Source organism: Asparagus officinalis, chromosome 2, assembly GCF_001876935.1.
Source record: "Asparagus officinalis chromosome 2, Aspof.V1, whole genome shotgun sequence".
Lineage (NCBI taxonomy): Eukaryota > Viridiplantae > Streptophyta > Magnoliopsida > Asparagales > Asparagaceae > Asparagus > Asparagus officinalis.
In genome coordinates, this window is record NC_033795.1 from 77,453,464 (window position 1) to 77,470,824 (window position 17,361).

Sequence of the window (17,361 nt, forward strand, 5' to 3'; positions counted from 1 at the left end):
TTTACCCATTTTCAACTTCGGTGTCCCACTAAGGGTGCGCAGTAGTTTTTTCTTAACTAGGTTGAATTTGATTCGTGTAAGTGTTGGTTCGCAAAAGTTTTAGTTTTAAGGTTTAGAATTTAAACTAGAAAAAAATTATTTCAACTTGGACCCAACTTTTCGCAAACTAAAAATAAGATTTTCAACCAAAACAGCTCTTTGTAATCTCCTTCCGACTGTATCAACTAGTTAGATTTTGTTAAACTCTGAGGGAACTTTTGGGTAAATGGGGTATCAAATCAAAACTAAAATGGGGGTAAACATTGTGGGTATTCAAGTGTAAATAACCCAAGCAAAATAAACATTGGTCATAAAGAAAAGATATCGTCACAACGAGACCCAAACTGACACAGCCATGTATGCTCAGAGGGAAGAACAGCACCCAAGTTTGGAGCACATCGAAGAAGAATTTATACCTGTACTTATACCTGTATGATACCCATAGAAAAGATAACCTATAAACCAAATCATCTTTTCTAATATAAGGCCTTCGGAGCTAAATCCTGCACATTCAAAAGAAGCAAAATATCTTTCTAATATGCAAGGCCTTCAGAGCTAAATCCTGCAGGCTCGAAAGAAGCAAAATCAGCTGAAAACCATCTTCCAAAATCTAATGCAAACCAAATTAACCACACCAAACACGCTTACATTAGAACCACGGTCTCATAACACCCTGCTTTATTACACACTGCCCCATTGTTTTTAACTTATAGCACTGCAATGTTTTGGTAACAGCACTTCATGTTAATATGAGCAGACAGCAAACAAGGGTGAAGGCTACTGCTCGGATTCTCTGACTAGAGAAGCTATTGAACAGATAACATTATGAGAAAATCTCTGAGCAGCAGCATTTTTGTTGCGAACTTAAACGACATAGCGATAGGTAACATATCTTCCAGCAGTCTCACTAGGCCTGATGATCTTCACCACCTGTCCACGCTTGAGCCCATAGTACCTTGCAACTGGATCTGTGATTTGAATTCGCGGGAGCTGAGAAAACCACAAAAACAGAAAATAAATTGTCTTAGCATACTGATAAGTCACAGATCTTTTATAGAAAAAGGATTTAATTACACATGGACAGTATCTCTGTTTTGAACTAATACCTCTGAAGTTTCATTGTTGCAGACAGACCCCTGATTTGAAAAAATTTTCTACTCTTTTAGTCTCATCAGATGTACTCACCAGTTTCACCTGTGAATATTATCAGCCTGACTTTCAACAAGGGTAGAAGAGGGGAACAAAAAAAGGTTAACCTTAGTGCCTTATCTGCAACAATGAAACTACAGGGTCGTAGATCCAAAACAGTGATAGGGGGTCTGTGCGCAACTAATTCGAGAACAAATCAACTCTGCAATGGTGTTTATAGTCTTCCTGGTCCTGATCAAAGAAAAAACCCTCGGCTATCTGAATTCTGACACAAACTGATGAATGATGATTTAGCTCCGCACAAATACAGCAAATAGTAGAACACTACTGAATTTAACGAGAGTTTTCAGTTCTACAAAGCATAACACTAGCTAAGCCAGTAATTGAGTTAAGCGTCAACATGTGATGCTTCTAGCAAGACAGAAATATCTGATATTTCCACATATTAAACCAATATGGCTCAATCATGTGAGTGAACTTATAATACTAATGAGATCAAGCAAACAACATCAGTCACACGTCATAGAAAAAACATTAACTAATATGTTTATAGTAATATAGGCTTCAATTGTAAAATATATCAAACTATTCAAGGCTTCTTTGGAACTATGGACCAAAGAAACCTTGCATTCATGGGGCTGATTGGTTGGTTCACTTAAAAATGGTAACTTTCTTAAGAACAATGAAAGATTTATGAAATACAACAACCAAGTATCATTTTCAGTGAAAGCCTTCATAATGACTAGTTACTTTAAATAAAGCACAATCACAACATAAACAAACAACAGGATGGACAGGTCATCCTGTCTCATGAAGGATTCATAAATAAAAGGTAGAATGGGGCCATGACATAAAAAAAAAGGAGGATTATAAGGACTTACTGGATTATGTAGAGCAAGAAGCACTTTAATGTTAATAAAAATAGCATGCAGTTGTTCAGCTTATCGTCCAGTAACATACTAGTTTGTCCTATATATAAGCCTTTTCCAAACACACATCAAATATGCATGGTAATGATCCTCCTTGCATAGTTCCCGGACAATTCTCTATTTTGCCCTCAATTGAGGGTGTGAACTTTCTAGATTTTTCAATGTAATAGTATATTTTTAACTTCGAAAAGCAAACTTTTTAATACTTTAGGACACTTCTTACACTTGTTGAATACTCTCTTGAAATGTAACATCTGTGCAAGGCATTTCATTTAAACTTTCAAATTACATGTATTTTGATGGTGTGTGTGTGGTGTGTGTGTGTGTGTTGTGTGGTATATATATATTATAATATATATATATATATAATATAAATATATAATATATATTAATATAATATATATTGAGAGAAAATGGGTTGCTTGGTAGTGAGGTGGCAATAATCCCCTCCACTCTTCAAATGGTTGTATTATCCCCATGCACTCCTCAACCCATGTGAATGGTGGTCCCCATTTGAATGAGGGAGGGGATTGTGCCACCTCACTACCAAACATACCCATGATTCTCTCTCTCTCTCCTCTATATATATATATATAGTATATATATAGACGAGAGGAGCAGAGAGAGAGAGAGAGAGTAAGACTCCTATGAACTTTAATTGATGTCACCAAATTCCTAGCCACTCATTTATTAGTATAAAAAAAATTCATATCATGCAAGGATCCCTAGACACATATGAGTGGCTAAAAAGTTTGGTGGACAACTTTTTACTATCACTTAAGTTGACACAAGTTTTGCTCTCTCTCTCTCTCTCTCTCTCTCTCTCTCTCATATATATATATTATAATATATATATATATATTATATATATATATATATATAAGAAATAATTCTTTTTTTTTTCGGGCTATGCTTGGTACCAAGCACAAAAAGTTGTGCTTGGTAGTGATGTGTCAAATCCCCCTCCACTCATTCAAATGTGGGAACAAATTCACATAGGTAGTGAGTGGATAGGGATGTGACAAATCACTACCAAGCACAAAATTTGTGCTTGGTACCAAGCATACCCATATTTCTCTCTCTCTCTCTCTATATATATATATCATAAAATTACATTAACTATGTTTCCAGGTAAATTTAGATATTTCAAGATAAGGCATGTTTATTATATATAAAGATAAGTCATCAGCCTTAATGCTCAGAAAATGTATCATTAAGAATACCTGGGTTTCCTTTAGAGTGTAACGCTCTAGCAGAGTTTTCTTTTCCTCGGCTGTCAGCACTTGGTGCTCAGGAACGAGCACATGTTCCTTAATATTAACCAACAGTTCCGCCTCCTGCATTTAGCTTCTTCACATCAGAATACAAATATATGATATTTGAGTCAACAAATTAGATGGAAGCCTATTTTTCTTATTTCAGCAATGTCAGCTCCCAACATTAATATACGGAAGTATTAGGTAAAATACATAATGAACGCACCAGGAAAACTTCCAAATGGAACTTTGGAGAGAGCTCTTGAAGGTGTGCTTTTGCAAATGGAGTCAAATTCTGCTGAACAACTAGAATGGCTCTGGGAACATTGTCCGACTTCATCAGCTCAACATATTTCTTTATGTGTTTCATGCCAACCTTGTCATCATTAGGAAAGAAAACGTAGATCTGTTTCCAAATAGAAAGTATGTGAGAGAAAAACAATAGATGTACATGAATATATATGTTAACAAGGTGTAGCCAAAATAGGAACCACATATAAATTGAATTTAAAATGTCAATAAGAACTTGGGTCAGTTCTTTTCAATAAAGATACTTGTAAGAGTAAAAAGTTCATGCCCTTGCAAAAAAAGGGGTAAAAAGAACTGATTAGAGTTTGAGCCATCTAGACTGAAGGCATACTCTTCATTTAGCACATATACTGTTTATAATGATTGAAGACTTAGAAAACAGAATGAGCATATATCTGCAAATTACTAGTACAAGTACAGGACATACAAATTAGCTAAGGTCATTGTTGTGATAAGTGATATCTGAAAGGTCCACATTCCTCAACCGTGGAGCGCTAATCTACAGAATGGTATACTGGTCTACTCTCACAAAACAAATAAAGTTCACAAAAGAAAAATACACGCACTTCCACATGCAGATATAAAGGTGCACAAGCATATCATAACTGTAGTAAGGGCTGTGTATACACGCACTCTGTGCAAACAAAATCCCACACGCAGACGAAAAGACAACTATGAGATATAACAACAACGAAAACTAGGAGATCATTATCAAAGATCAAATAACTAATCAAACACTTGTTTCTGTGTAACTACAAATATGAATTTAGAGAGAATGTTAGCCAATGGATCCCCTCTCTCTCATGGGCGATACTACCCTCATAAATTGTTAATTAATTCCATAGAACTGTTCTCACATGGAAGATTAATAGGATTAGAAATGTCGATAGCTTCTTGATTGTCACAATTTAAGTTGCAATGGTGTAGGTAAACTAACTGCAGGTCTTAAAGGAACTGCTATGATCACAAAAGGTTTTAGCAGTGAACAAAGATGGTTGCAGATATAGTCTTGTTGCTCTAAGTAAGTTTGTAAATCTAAACGAAGGTGATATGGCCCATAATAGTATTCTGGAACCTGAGAAGATTCCACCTAGCACTTGGTAAAGATGCATGCATTAAATATTTATCCAGATGCATTTATATCATTTATATGTAGGAACAAGCATTAATTTTAGGGGCATTTTTTAGAAGCATTTTTTACAAATATATTTGGAGATTTATTCTCCACAACGAAACCAAAGAAATTATGGATAATCCATAATAAAATCGCTAGTGTCTTCCCAGTTTTCTGCGGATCATTAGTGTGTGTGTGTATTTGCAATCCAGTTGTCAACAACATTTATGGTGGGTTAATCAAGGAAAATTTCGATTCCTTAAGAATCTAGAAGAAATAACATCAATCTGACATGACAGATACAATTTGATGATGCTGATGCTGATGCTGATGCTGATAATTGGATAGATAAAGATCTAGAATTTAACATGGGATCTCATAAATATTACAATCATTATATAGTATAGATCGTTGCGAGTTCTCATTTTCCCCCTGAAAGAAGTTATCAAATCTAGAAAGAACAACATATGATTGTAAGGGAAATAATTCTAAATCAACAGAATGAACCTGATCACTGGGATTATTCTCCTTGGTTTTGGTGAGGGTGAGAGCCTCTCTTTCGAAACCCCTTCCAAATTTGTTAATGAATTCCATCTTGCTCATCTTTAACTCAGCATCCTTCACATCATATTCTCGATCTCTCAGCATCTCCATCACAGTTCGGTAGATCCGAAACAACCTGCTCATCATTTCCTCGTCGGCCATCAAGAATCAGCTCAATTCCTCTCTTTTCTCCAATGGCCGACAATCAGTTCCACCCCTCTTTTCCCCCAAAATGTCCTTATATACGGTGCTCTCTAGGGTTCCATTGGATGTGGGGGCTACAGGGACTCAAAAAAGGACCAGAATAGGAAACTAGCAAAACTGGGTTAATGTATCCAGCGTACAGGGGAAAATATGCTCTAGACTGATGGTCCAAGTGGCATTTCTCTTTTACGTAACGGTCATATATGAACGGAATGACGGGGCAAATATCCCATATTTAAAGATAAGCCCTTAAAAAGTTCAATTATTTCTTATATATTTGTTAATTAATTTAGTTTAAGGCTAGAGCCAGATAGTTACATATTGTGTGCATATGATTAATGTCATTTATTAGAGCATACTAAAATTGGTGTTCAATAACGGACGCTATGCCAAAAGCTAGCTTGCTAACCTAGCCAGAAACGTTATAATGTCAAGTCAATTATGTTCAGATACTAAACTAGGCTCCTATAAGAAGCCATGGTATTTCAAATCTAGCTCCTTACTTCATCCTCTTTCGAGAAATGACCAAAATGTCCAATATTACAAAAGAAACAAGTTACATCACACCTAATTCCTAAAGGTCTCATACAACTAGCACATATGACATAAAATCTTAAGAACAAACAGTGTGTGGATCAGTGCAGACCTAGATGCAACTTTTAAAAAGTTTTTCGCATAACATTTTTGCAAGGTTTTAAATGTCGGCCGACATGTCGGTTTGAGGGTTTGAACGACACGACATGGGTGTTTTCAATTCGTATGTCGGTTTTCAGGACCGAATCGGAAATATCAGGGCCATATCGCGCATATCAGCTGATTTTTCAGCTTTGAAAAATCGGCCGATATGATCCTTTTTTTTTAGATCTGTTTTTTGTTATTAGATTTGGGTTTAGTGATAGAAACCCAAACTCGTTTGACACGTTCTCATGTTTAAGGGTTTCTTATGAACCCGATAGAAAGAAAAGAGAAAAATTAGGGCTACAGCGGATTTGGAAACCGATCACTCTTTTCGTGAACGACGAGCGCTTCACACCTCCATCTCGGCCCCCGTCGTCCATCTCCCGTTGCGTCCCGAAATCCGAACCCCAACCGAACCCGATGGCGGCAGGGTATCCCATCGCCGGAATAAAGGGAAGAGGGTGGTCGGTGACTTATCTGAAGGATCCCGAGCAAACGAAGAAGAAGAAGAGCCTCGACACTGCCTCCCTACGACGTCCCGTCGCCGGCACAGCTTCCCTGTGACTTCGGAATCCACCCATCACCGACGCCTCCTCTAGAATTTATAAATTATGCTTATATTGAATTTAGGAATGCTTAGATTACATTTAGGACATGATATTATACATATACACACCACCCGATATGACAATCCGATATTTAGTCCATGACCCCCGATATATCCCGATTTTCGCTATCCGACATGGATTTCAGCCGTCCGACATGAACCCGACACCTGACATTTAAAACCTTGCATTTTTGAACAGTAATCCTTCCGTTGTCATCCGATGCTTAGCTTCAACATCTAGCTTTCCTCTGATCAAAACTCTTGGGAGATATTTTCTTGTCAGCAAGGTACCTTGATGTTATCATCTTTCTCTTCAAATATCGCTGAAATCAAGAGTGAGCTAGCAATGATCGATCGAGAGGTTTTCTTTTTACCTTGTTACTTCTTCTAGCTGACTCATCTAAGGTTTCTAATGGTTGACCCCCACCTGGGGTTTCTATTGACTGACCCGCCTAGGGCTTCTAACGGCTAACCCGCCTAGGGTTTCTCATGGCTAACTCGCATAGGTTTTCTACTAGCCAACCTGCATAAGGTTTCTTTTTTTCTTTTTCTTTTTTCCTTTTTTGTTGAGAAAACAGGACGAAGCTTTAAACTGAAGCTTCAGCCATCTTCCTTCCATTAAAAGCATATGGCTATTACATATGTATCTACACTCCCAACACCACAAAAGTGTAGATACTAACATAAATTGCTAAATATAACTCCAGGATATCTCACATCTACCAACATTATGGGCCCCGCAGAAGGTTTCTTCTTGCTTTGATATGAGTTGATATGGCTTGGTTCCTATGTTGAGATTTTCTATTTCTGGCTAGCTGAATGTCTAGTGCTTACAAAAATGAGTATTTGCTTGTGATCTCTGTCTAACTTTGTTCTTATTCTACTTATGCTCCACTGATCTCTGGTTGTGACCTCTATTATGAGTGCTGACATCTTCTCACAACTAAGTTATGTTCCCATATGTAACAAGCTGGGCATATATAATATATAAACTCCAACTTGAAGGAGAACATTATATATTATTAGTATTAGTTGATATTATCAGATGTTATTAGATATGACCATATCTCATACCTATTTTGTAATATCCTCCTTATCTCTATTTAAGAGAGGTTAGAGTTTGATGGAATAATAACTTTGTCTTCTCTCTCTCTCTCTACATGGTATAGCTATAAATGTCCAACATGAATGTTTTTTCCATTTACACATGAAACATAAACATGACGAGATTCTTGGATTGTATGACATAACCCAAGATACGACATGGAAATAGTTAAGTAGCATATAGAGAAAATGCAACATGACAATATATGTATATATGAACACACATATCATATATCTTAAACATCAACCTCCTACTAATTACTTCCATTTTCATTAGAAACAGATATAAAAATATAAATTTTAGTGTTCAATTCCATAGCTTCTATCAGGTCATGAAATCAAACAAAGATTCAGAGCTTCCGTAAGAAAAATCAATGACAATCTCTATGATAAGCATTACACGTTTATGAGATGTTTCGATTCTTGTGTGATACTAAACCACTTATCAAACCATCTTTTTATGCATGTCAAGCAATGTATGGTTCCAAGCATAGAACACAACGATTAGTAATTTTTTGAAAAAATTGATATGGTTTGGTAAACATTTTAATCGTTTTTCTAACTCCGTACTACTACACAGTTCGACAAACATTTTAATGATTTTTCTAACTCCATACTACTACATAGTATGTGAAGGGAAAGTGACAATATCTTATATCTGATAAGTGATTGACATACATAACGGGCTTGCTTTGAAGTGGTCGTGTTTCTTATCCATTCACTACAAATACAGTTTGCTAAAAGTCACACGAAAAAGGATTAGAAATTTATTTGGAAATCTTCTAAGAAAAGAAATCCAAAAACCACACCCATATTCTTTCAATACTAGGATGAAGTGTTGACGCAAGTGCACCAAGATAATCGCCTCGGGTGCCACGTGCTTTGGAGTGATGCATTTGAACCGTGCATGGAGTGTGGCGAACATCGTATAAGCAAGGTGCGTGCCTCAGTGCACTTTGCTTTTTCCTCTACTGCGCCTCTATGCACCTCATTATTTTGGTATTGTCACTGCTTAATCTTCTTCCCCTCTTATTTCGCTTCAATACTAGGATGAAGTGTTGTCACAGGTGCACCAAGATGATCGCCTTAGACGCCACATGCTATAAAGTGATGCGTTTACTTTGGACCAAGGATAAAGTGTGGAGCACGTTGTGTAAGCAAGATGCGTGCCTCGGTGCACCTTGCTTTGTGCTTTGTTGTGCCTCTATGCACCATGCTATTCTGGTATTGTCACTGCTTGTCCTGTTTTCCTCTTATTTCAATTTCTCTTATATCCTCCTTATTCTCTTTCTCCTCTTGCTCCTTTCTTGTATACTCTTCTTTCTCCTCTTACCCTTTTTCCTATTGTTGCTATTGTTATATATCTAGCACATTGATGTGAAATTACAAACCTATGTTACATGGGTACATCTATTACGAAGTTGTGCCCGTAACTGAAATGTCTTGTATCCGTATGTGTACCAATGCCTAACACTTCTTGGACATTCCTTAAATATATGCATGCATTTATTTATATGTATACTCAATTATACAATATATGTTTCAATTTTAACGCTTGTCATACACTTCCTAGATATATATCCTACACTTCACATCTAGTTTTGAAACTTGTTAAACAAGGGTCGAGTTCATTATAACCGATATTTGGTTGAGTAACCATGATTTCAAATGGTCATTTGCATATCTAGCTCAGAACTATAACTACAACCCATTTGTTTTAGCCGTGTCCTCATACCCTACCTTTTAGAAATCTGCCATGTCATGTACCTGTATTCGCACCTGCACATGTACTCGTATCCATGCAACTTAGTTACAAACTATTATTCTAGATACGTCAATAAAAATAATTATTAATAATATAGATTCTATTTCTTGTTCCTTTATTTATTTATTTATTTTGCTTTTCGTCTTTTCTCTACTTCACTATTAGCATGCTCATTAAGATTTTCCTTTTCTAATTTTCTTCCTCTTTTTCATTATGATTCTTCTTTCATTTTTCGTTTCTCCATTATGTGGTTGGTTGCTTAATCTTTCTTCGCTGTCCTTTTTTCATTGTCCTATCCTCTTCTCTGCTTCCTTTTCTCTACTTTGCCTTAACGCAATATCGCTCTCTACCCATTGATTGACAATTTTTACAGAATCATAGCCTCTAAGCTACTTAGAGAACAAAAATTCTCGACATGAAAAAGAATTGCCTAAAATTCAATATTAACAATCATCATATAATGCAATTAATTTTGGCTCCTCTTACTTAAATCATTATTACATTAAAGATATAAAGGAAAAATGTGTGGCTGTGGTTGTGCCTCACTTCAGTGAGACGCATATCTCACTTAATCGAGATCTGAACCGTACCTTGTGAGTTGGGTATGTTAAGGCCTTTGAGCCTTACTTTGCACCTTGCACCTTCACAAAACTGCTACTGTGAGTGCATAACTAATATGAATATTCCATATTTCTCTTAACTAACATAAACAATGATCTACATCTAAAATACCCCAAAACAACTAAGCTGTCCAAGAACAATTAAGATTATTTTGGCAGGTATGCATGGGATACAAGAGACTTGATGCTCAAGCGACTTTCTCTATAGTTAATAAGAGCACGTCTAATAAATGATCATCCCTGCTAGACTATCTAGGAGGTACATTGCCTTAGTTTCATGATTTTCACAAGCTACATGTAGGATCAAATAAAACCAGAGGTACTCTCTTTATGTTTTGATATCTTATCCATCACTTCATCTAATTACGGCAAGAACTTTCACATAGCTATTATCAGTACATACAACATCACAAGGACCCAACACTAAAAAACATTGATTGATACAAATATAGCAAAATTGCTCATTTTCTTTCTAAAATCTATCACTTTTTCCTTTCTTTCTCTAAAACTCCAAGCAATAAATAGATTATTTAAATTAAAAAAATAAAAAGAAACACTTTTGGGATCAAAAGAAACCTCCAATACTACTTCAAATAGCAACAAGCATGGGACCTGATTCCGAGGATTATCTCATGCCATTGCTCTGCAGAGCAATACATCCAAGGATTTTCATCACTGGTGCACATGGAACAAGACACTATTGTAGGGTACACACCGAATTAGTTTAAATGCATTTTAATATTCTGCATGTTGGATCAACGGAAGGAGCTTCTTCTTTTTTTTTTGGTTGCACTATCTAATTAGTGTTGTCCTGAAAATACTGAGTGATAGCGTTGGCTGCCGGCCACTTTGGGGCGTTGCTCCTTGCATGAGGTACGGCTATGCAGGGCACATCGTGTTCGCGGAGCACGCACCACATTGTGCCCTCACACCTTGATGCGCCTTGGTGTGCTTCAATGCACCTTGCTGCCTCCTACTATTGCTATTACATCATTTTATTCCTACTCTTTGCCTTCTCTTTTGACAGTGTTTCCCCATTCTCTTTCTCTTCTTCCCCATATTCTTGTCCTTCAACTTCATCTCTTCATTTTTTTTCTTTTTTTATTGTTGTTGCTTCTTCTATATCTTGTGAAATCATAAATAATTATTCTAGATATTATGACATCAATAATTATTAATTAGAATTTGATTATGTGTCTTCTTTGTCCTGACTTATGTGTAGGAAGCATTGTTAAATCAGGATCTAAATAGGTTATGGTAGATGTTCTGCTTCTTAGAATGTTAGTAATTCCGGATGTATGATTTCAAAGAAAAATTTCTTTGAAATGTTTTCGCTATGACTAATTTTTTGGAAATAGGGAGGACAATGTTAAAGTATCATTAACTCTCTTTTAACTATTGTTACGATTATGAATTACGACCTCATATTGTGATTTGATAGGTGAAATTATTTATTCTGGCATCTTTTTTATATCAAAGTTCATAAACATGTTGCTTTTTGGTTTGATATATGTATTAGAAAAATAATGTATGCGTCTCATTCACAGAGATGTGTGCATCATCTTGGGCATGGTGCGCTTAAGGAGACTTTATGTCCCGCATTGTAGCTCGCTACGATTATATTAGATTACACATCATCTAATATGGTAAGGATTAGCATAAAGTCATTTCTTTCATATGCCAAAAAAACTCACAAACTCAGGTTTCCTCTAAAAAAAATCATTCAATATCACTATGGCAAGAAAAAAATCAATGTCTTTCCGTAATCACAACAAGGATCTTGATGCATCTCATTCTCCTTACATGCAATATCGTGAGGATTCACTTTTCTTCTAAAAGCATAATTGTTCACTACCAGTATGGTAAGACTGCAACTTTCTTTCTAATGATATGAGAACTAACAAGAAGTAAAACATGAAATTCTATATCTGAACTTTCAAAAAGACTCATCCAAATAGAACGAACAAAGAACATCTAGCCTTGATTCACGTCAGACATGCCACTAAATAGGGGCTACTTAACACTTTGATGAATTGATAAGTCAAATAGAATGAAATAGGAAGTTTAGTAGTTCCTTTTGATTTTTTTTAATCATCTCAGGAACTATATTATAGAGTTATTTCTCTTACATGCAACACACTGAAGACTTTCCTTTATAAAACAGGTATAAGAACAATATAAATAAAGAGTAAACCAATTATTTTTCGAAATCAACTACTTGGAACAACAAACATTTACATAGATCCATTTCTCTTACATAGTTACATGCAACATTCTGAAACTCGACCTTTGTCTAGAAGCAGTTATTTGGTACCAATATGGCAAGAGTACTGAACTAAAGCAAAAGTAAGATCCCTGATCTTGAAATTTAGATAGACCTATTTAAAACAGAATGAATAAAGGAAGTTAGATGTTGCGTGGGACATGCTGCTAAACACTAGGTTACATCGAGTTACTTTAATAGGAAATCATGACTTTCGGCATTATCATGTTAGATATTTAATCTTGTATGGCAGAAAGCTTTACGTTGGGTCATTTATCTTGCATGCAACACCCCGAGAAATCGCCTTTCCTCTAAAAAAAGATTTTCCTTCTAAAATTAGCCAATATAACAAAAAAACTTTACATCAATACCTTTCTCCTGCTTGCAACATCATAAGAATTCACCTTTCCTCTAGACGAAGAATTACCCAACAATAGCAAGCAACAACGCTGATTTTCTATCAAAAAATTCAATAGCTAAAATCTCGAAATATAAAAGCAACCATTCAAACAGCAAAAGGAAACTGCACTGAGTCATTTCTCTTGCACACCACCTCGCAAGAGGTCACCTTTCTTCTAACAGAAATTGACATTTTATCGATTTGGCAAAAACACTTTCTTCCTAAAAATCATCAAATACGACAAAACTTCAAATATTGCCCTATTTCTCCTACATGCAACAGCACAACTCACTGTTTTTTTTTTCAAAATAGTAATTACCAAACACCAAAGACAACCAACGGTCTTGAAATTTAAACGGAAACCACATTGAGTGATTTCTCTCACATGCAACTTCGTGACAAGTCACCTTTCCTCTAAAATCAAAATAACCCGATATCAGTTTGGCCAAAACACTTTCTTCCTAAAAATCATTCAAAACAGACCCTTGATATCAGTTTGGCCAAACACTTTCTTCCTAAAAATCATTCAAAACAGACCCTTCAAACAAAGCCATTTCTCCTACATGCAACACCGCAATAACAACCCTTTCTCCAAAACATCAAACTACCCAACAGTGCCAACCCCAAAAACGAGTTCCCTCGAAATTCAAAGAAACAAAGTAAAATTACTGGTAGTTGAATTTAAATGCAACCAACGTTCATGCAATTTAAATGCAGCCATTAAAACAATAAAAGATAAGCACATTAAGTCATTCCTCTTACATGCAACGTCACAGAACGTCCTTTCCTCTAAAATCACAAACTACCCAAATCTATTCGGGAAAAAAAAACACAAACTTTCTTCCTAAAAATCAACCAGCACAAAAAAAAAAAAAAAACCCTTCAAACAAAACCCTCCCTTACACATGTAACACGAACAAGCCTAGAATTAGTCAACGTTACCAAGCAACAACAATGATTTATTTCTTGAAAGTCAATAACTAATATCCGAAATTTTAAATTCAACCAATCGATCAATAAAAAAGAACCATTTCTTACAGAGCAATTACCCAAAACCCTAACTACCACGATATTAGAAGAAATCAAACAAAAATTACTGCCAACTGAACTAGAATTAAGTAATTAGACCTGATCGGTTGGATCGTTCTTCTTGGATTTGCTGATCATGAGGTCCTCTCGCTTCACGCCCTCGCCGAACTTGTTCAAGAACTCATTTTTGCTCATCTTTACCTCGTAATCCACAACCAAGTACCCTCGATCTCTGAGCATCTCCATCACAGTTCGCCGGATTCGGAACAGCCTGCTCGCCGTCTGATCCTCCGCCATTGATTGAAGATGGTGATGGTTTCTAGGGTTTGTAGGTTTTTTAGGGGGTTTAAAAGGTGCGGAGGATCGGCGGAAGAGAACAAAAAAGGGGGAAGTTTTTTGAAACGGTGGGATGTTTTTAGCAGCTAAAATCGGACACATGTATCAACGATCTTTTGCAGAATAGTCCTTCTGATTGTTAGTTTTTGTAAATTGTAAAGTTGCATGCAAATTTCATAACGAAGCCCCTGGACTTTGGGAAGTTTTAAATAAAATCTCCCAGACTTCTATAAAGGGTTTTTTTTTCGATTAGTCCCTTACATCACTCCTATTTTGACATAGTCCCCTAAATTGCATAAATATATTGATATTAATCCTATGGTTACTCTGGGTTAAAAATAGATTTGTTAGGACAGTCATATCCCTAGACCTCATACCCAAACCCACTTAAGCTCATTAAACCCGATGGACCCGAACCGAACACTATTCATCTTCTCTAACGGTTAATATTAGTGGACATAACTGTTGGATATTTATTAAGAAAAGGCAATTTTTCCTTTGTGTTTTAGTTCCACATCGGAAAATTGAAAAGAATCCTCTCTCCCTCAACCCTATAAATACACCCTTATTCACATTCTAAAACGTAAGAAAATAAAGTTTTTCTCCTCTCCTCTGGTTTAAAGAAAATTGTTTTTCCCCTCTATAAATTTTGTTATTAATTTTTTTTTGGGCAATCTTCTTCATCTGAGCTGAAGCTCTGTACTCTCGCCCGAGTACAGAGGCCGGCCATTTCCGGGGGTTTTTACCGCTAGGGGGAAAGAGAACCATTTGCGTCAGGACGATAGGTGAGTTCTTAATCTTCTAGGACAGTGAATACACGACTGCTCCCGTCAGACCTGATTTTTCTTATCTCTCATTTATTTTAATTTCGGATTTATTTCATACTATAATCTTATTTTTTTGATAAATTTCCAACAATCTAGAAGATTGAGAAGTTTATAGCTTTTGATTTAAACCCGAAAAAAATTCATCTTTTCTGTTACTGTTGATTTAGATCTATTCATATATCTGCTGTTAACATTGCTTAAAAAATATTGTTTTCGGTTACTGTTCACCCGAAAAATTTATGTTCATAAAAATCATGGTAATCGTGTATTTACTGTTCATTTAAAAAGTTACTGCTAAAAAAATTACTGCTAATTTCTTGCTTATCTATTAATTGTATAAAAAAAATCAGTTGTGTTACCGTTCATCCGAGACCGTTACCGTTCATCCGAGATCGTTACTGTTCACCCGAGACAGTTACTGTTCATCCGATTTAATTATTATAATCAAATAGTTACTGTAATAAATTAATTACTATTAATTGTTCTTAACTAGTAATTAATCTAATTTATTGCTGCAATTAATTGCTTTTAATTGCTTTTAATTGCTGTTAATTATTTCTTTTCAAATTTAATTTGAAGTTAATCCAAAATAATTTTAAATATGTAATTAACGGTTTTAATTATTGATAATTTCAAATTTAATTTGAAGTTAATCCAAAATAATTTTAAATATGTAATTAACGGTTTTAATTATTGATAAATACTACATTTATTGTATTTATTTAATTTTAATTATTGATAAATACTACATTTATTGTATTTATTTAATTGCTGTTAATTAAAAATAAAAACTATAATGTTCATTTGTTTTTAAGAACGGTACCGTTCAATTAAAAAAACATTACTGTTCATTTAAAAATAGTTTTTTTAATATTCATTTTATTTAAAAAAATCTGCTTAATGCTTACATAGAGCATGGTTCATCAGATTATTATTCTTCTTTGTTCATAAAAATACAATTACTGTTCTATGATAATTTGGTTTCTAAAACCTATTTTATATATGTAAGAATCCTCTAAAACCTACCATTCTCCCCTTGTGCCAGTGAATATGCACTCTTTTGTAATGTTCAATGAAACATGTCTATAAAATTTGTATCGGTGTACTTATTTTTTTCTTGAAAGCCTCATAAACATGGTTTTGACTAGGGGTGTGCAACAGTCGGTTCGGTTCGGTTTTTATCAAAATTTGAACAACCGAACCGAACCGCCTATAATTCAAAACCGAACGTTCGGTTTTTATCAAAATTTGAACAACCGAACCGAACCGCCTATAATTCAAAACCGAACCGAACTGTTACAAGTCGGTTCGATACGGTTCGGTTCGGTTTGTTCGGTTCTAACTTCATCAAACTTCTTATCAAATAACAAACTGTGTTAAAGAAAAAAAAGATATCAACAAAGTAGGAGATTATGAAGTATTAAACACTGATATAATGATATTGTTTTCAACCCATAATGATTCAGAAAATGAGTTTAGGGTTTGAGTCTTTGACTCTTTAGGGATGGATTGTGCAGGATTTGATATCAGAATGAGTAGTATTGCACTATATTCGGTCGGTTCGGGTCGGTTCGGGTTGAAAAATTTTCAAACCGACCCGAACCCAACTTAAGTGGCAGTTGTCTGCAGCAGATGAGTTTTTACTCTCAAGACATAAAAATCATGAGGTTCGAACATCAATAGGTAAACCCATCCTCGACCTTATCCAACATATGTTTGCAGTATAATTACTTGGCAAATTAAATGCTTGTAGGAAATATTTTAAAGTTTCTATATAATGTTAAGGAACAAAAACTCATTGAGTGAACCGATTCAAGTTTTCTTGGATTAGTTGGTGTCTAAGACAAGATTTAGGGGTTGCGTAACGCGCTCTGCAAGGAACGATGTATTTAATTGATCTTTGATCAACCTCTAGTACTATTCTTACCTGGCTAACTACCCGGGTAAAACTTTAATCTTTTCACTTAAGGAGTTTTTGGTTAGGAATAAGAGGAACCAGAATTATGAGAAAAAATTCATATGCATTTATTTAATTATGCTTCTTGCATCATATATTGCCTAATGATAAATGATCAATTCATGAGCGAACCAAATCAAAGAGGTGCATCTTTTAAAATTCTATTTTATATGGTGGATTATATTTCAAATCTTCAAATGTAAAGTTCATCTTTTTTATTGCGTTATGATGG

General features: G+C 35.2%; 1 protein-coding gene across 1 annotated transcript; it reads right to left on the reverse strand.

Annotated features, from left to right (window-relative positions):
• Positions 646-14,423, reverse strand: LOC109831692 (DNA-directed RNA polymerases II and IV subunit 5A). Its single transcript, XM_020399074.1, has 4 exons — positions 14,109-14,423; positions 3,600-3,779; positions 3,341-3,454; positions 646-1,029 (listed from the first exon to the last, which is right to left on the reverse strand). The coding sequence occupies exons 1-4, from the start codon at positions 14,304-14,306 to the stop codon at positions 904-906; spliced, it is 618 nt and encodes a 205-aa protein (XP_020254663.1). The 5' UTR covers positions 14,307-14,423; the 3' UTR covers positions 646-903.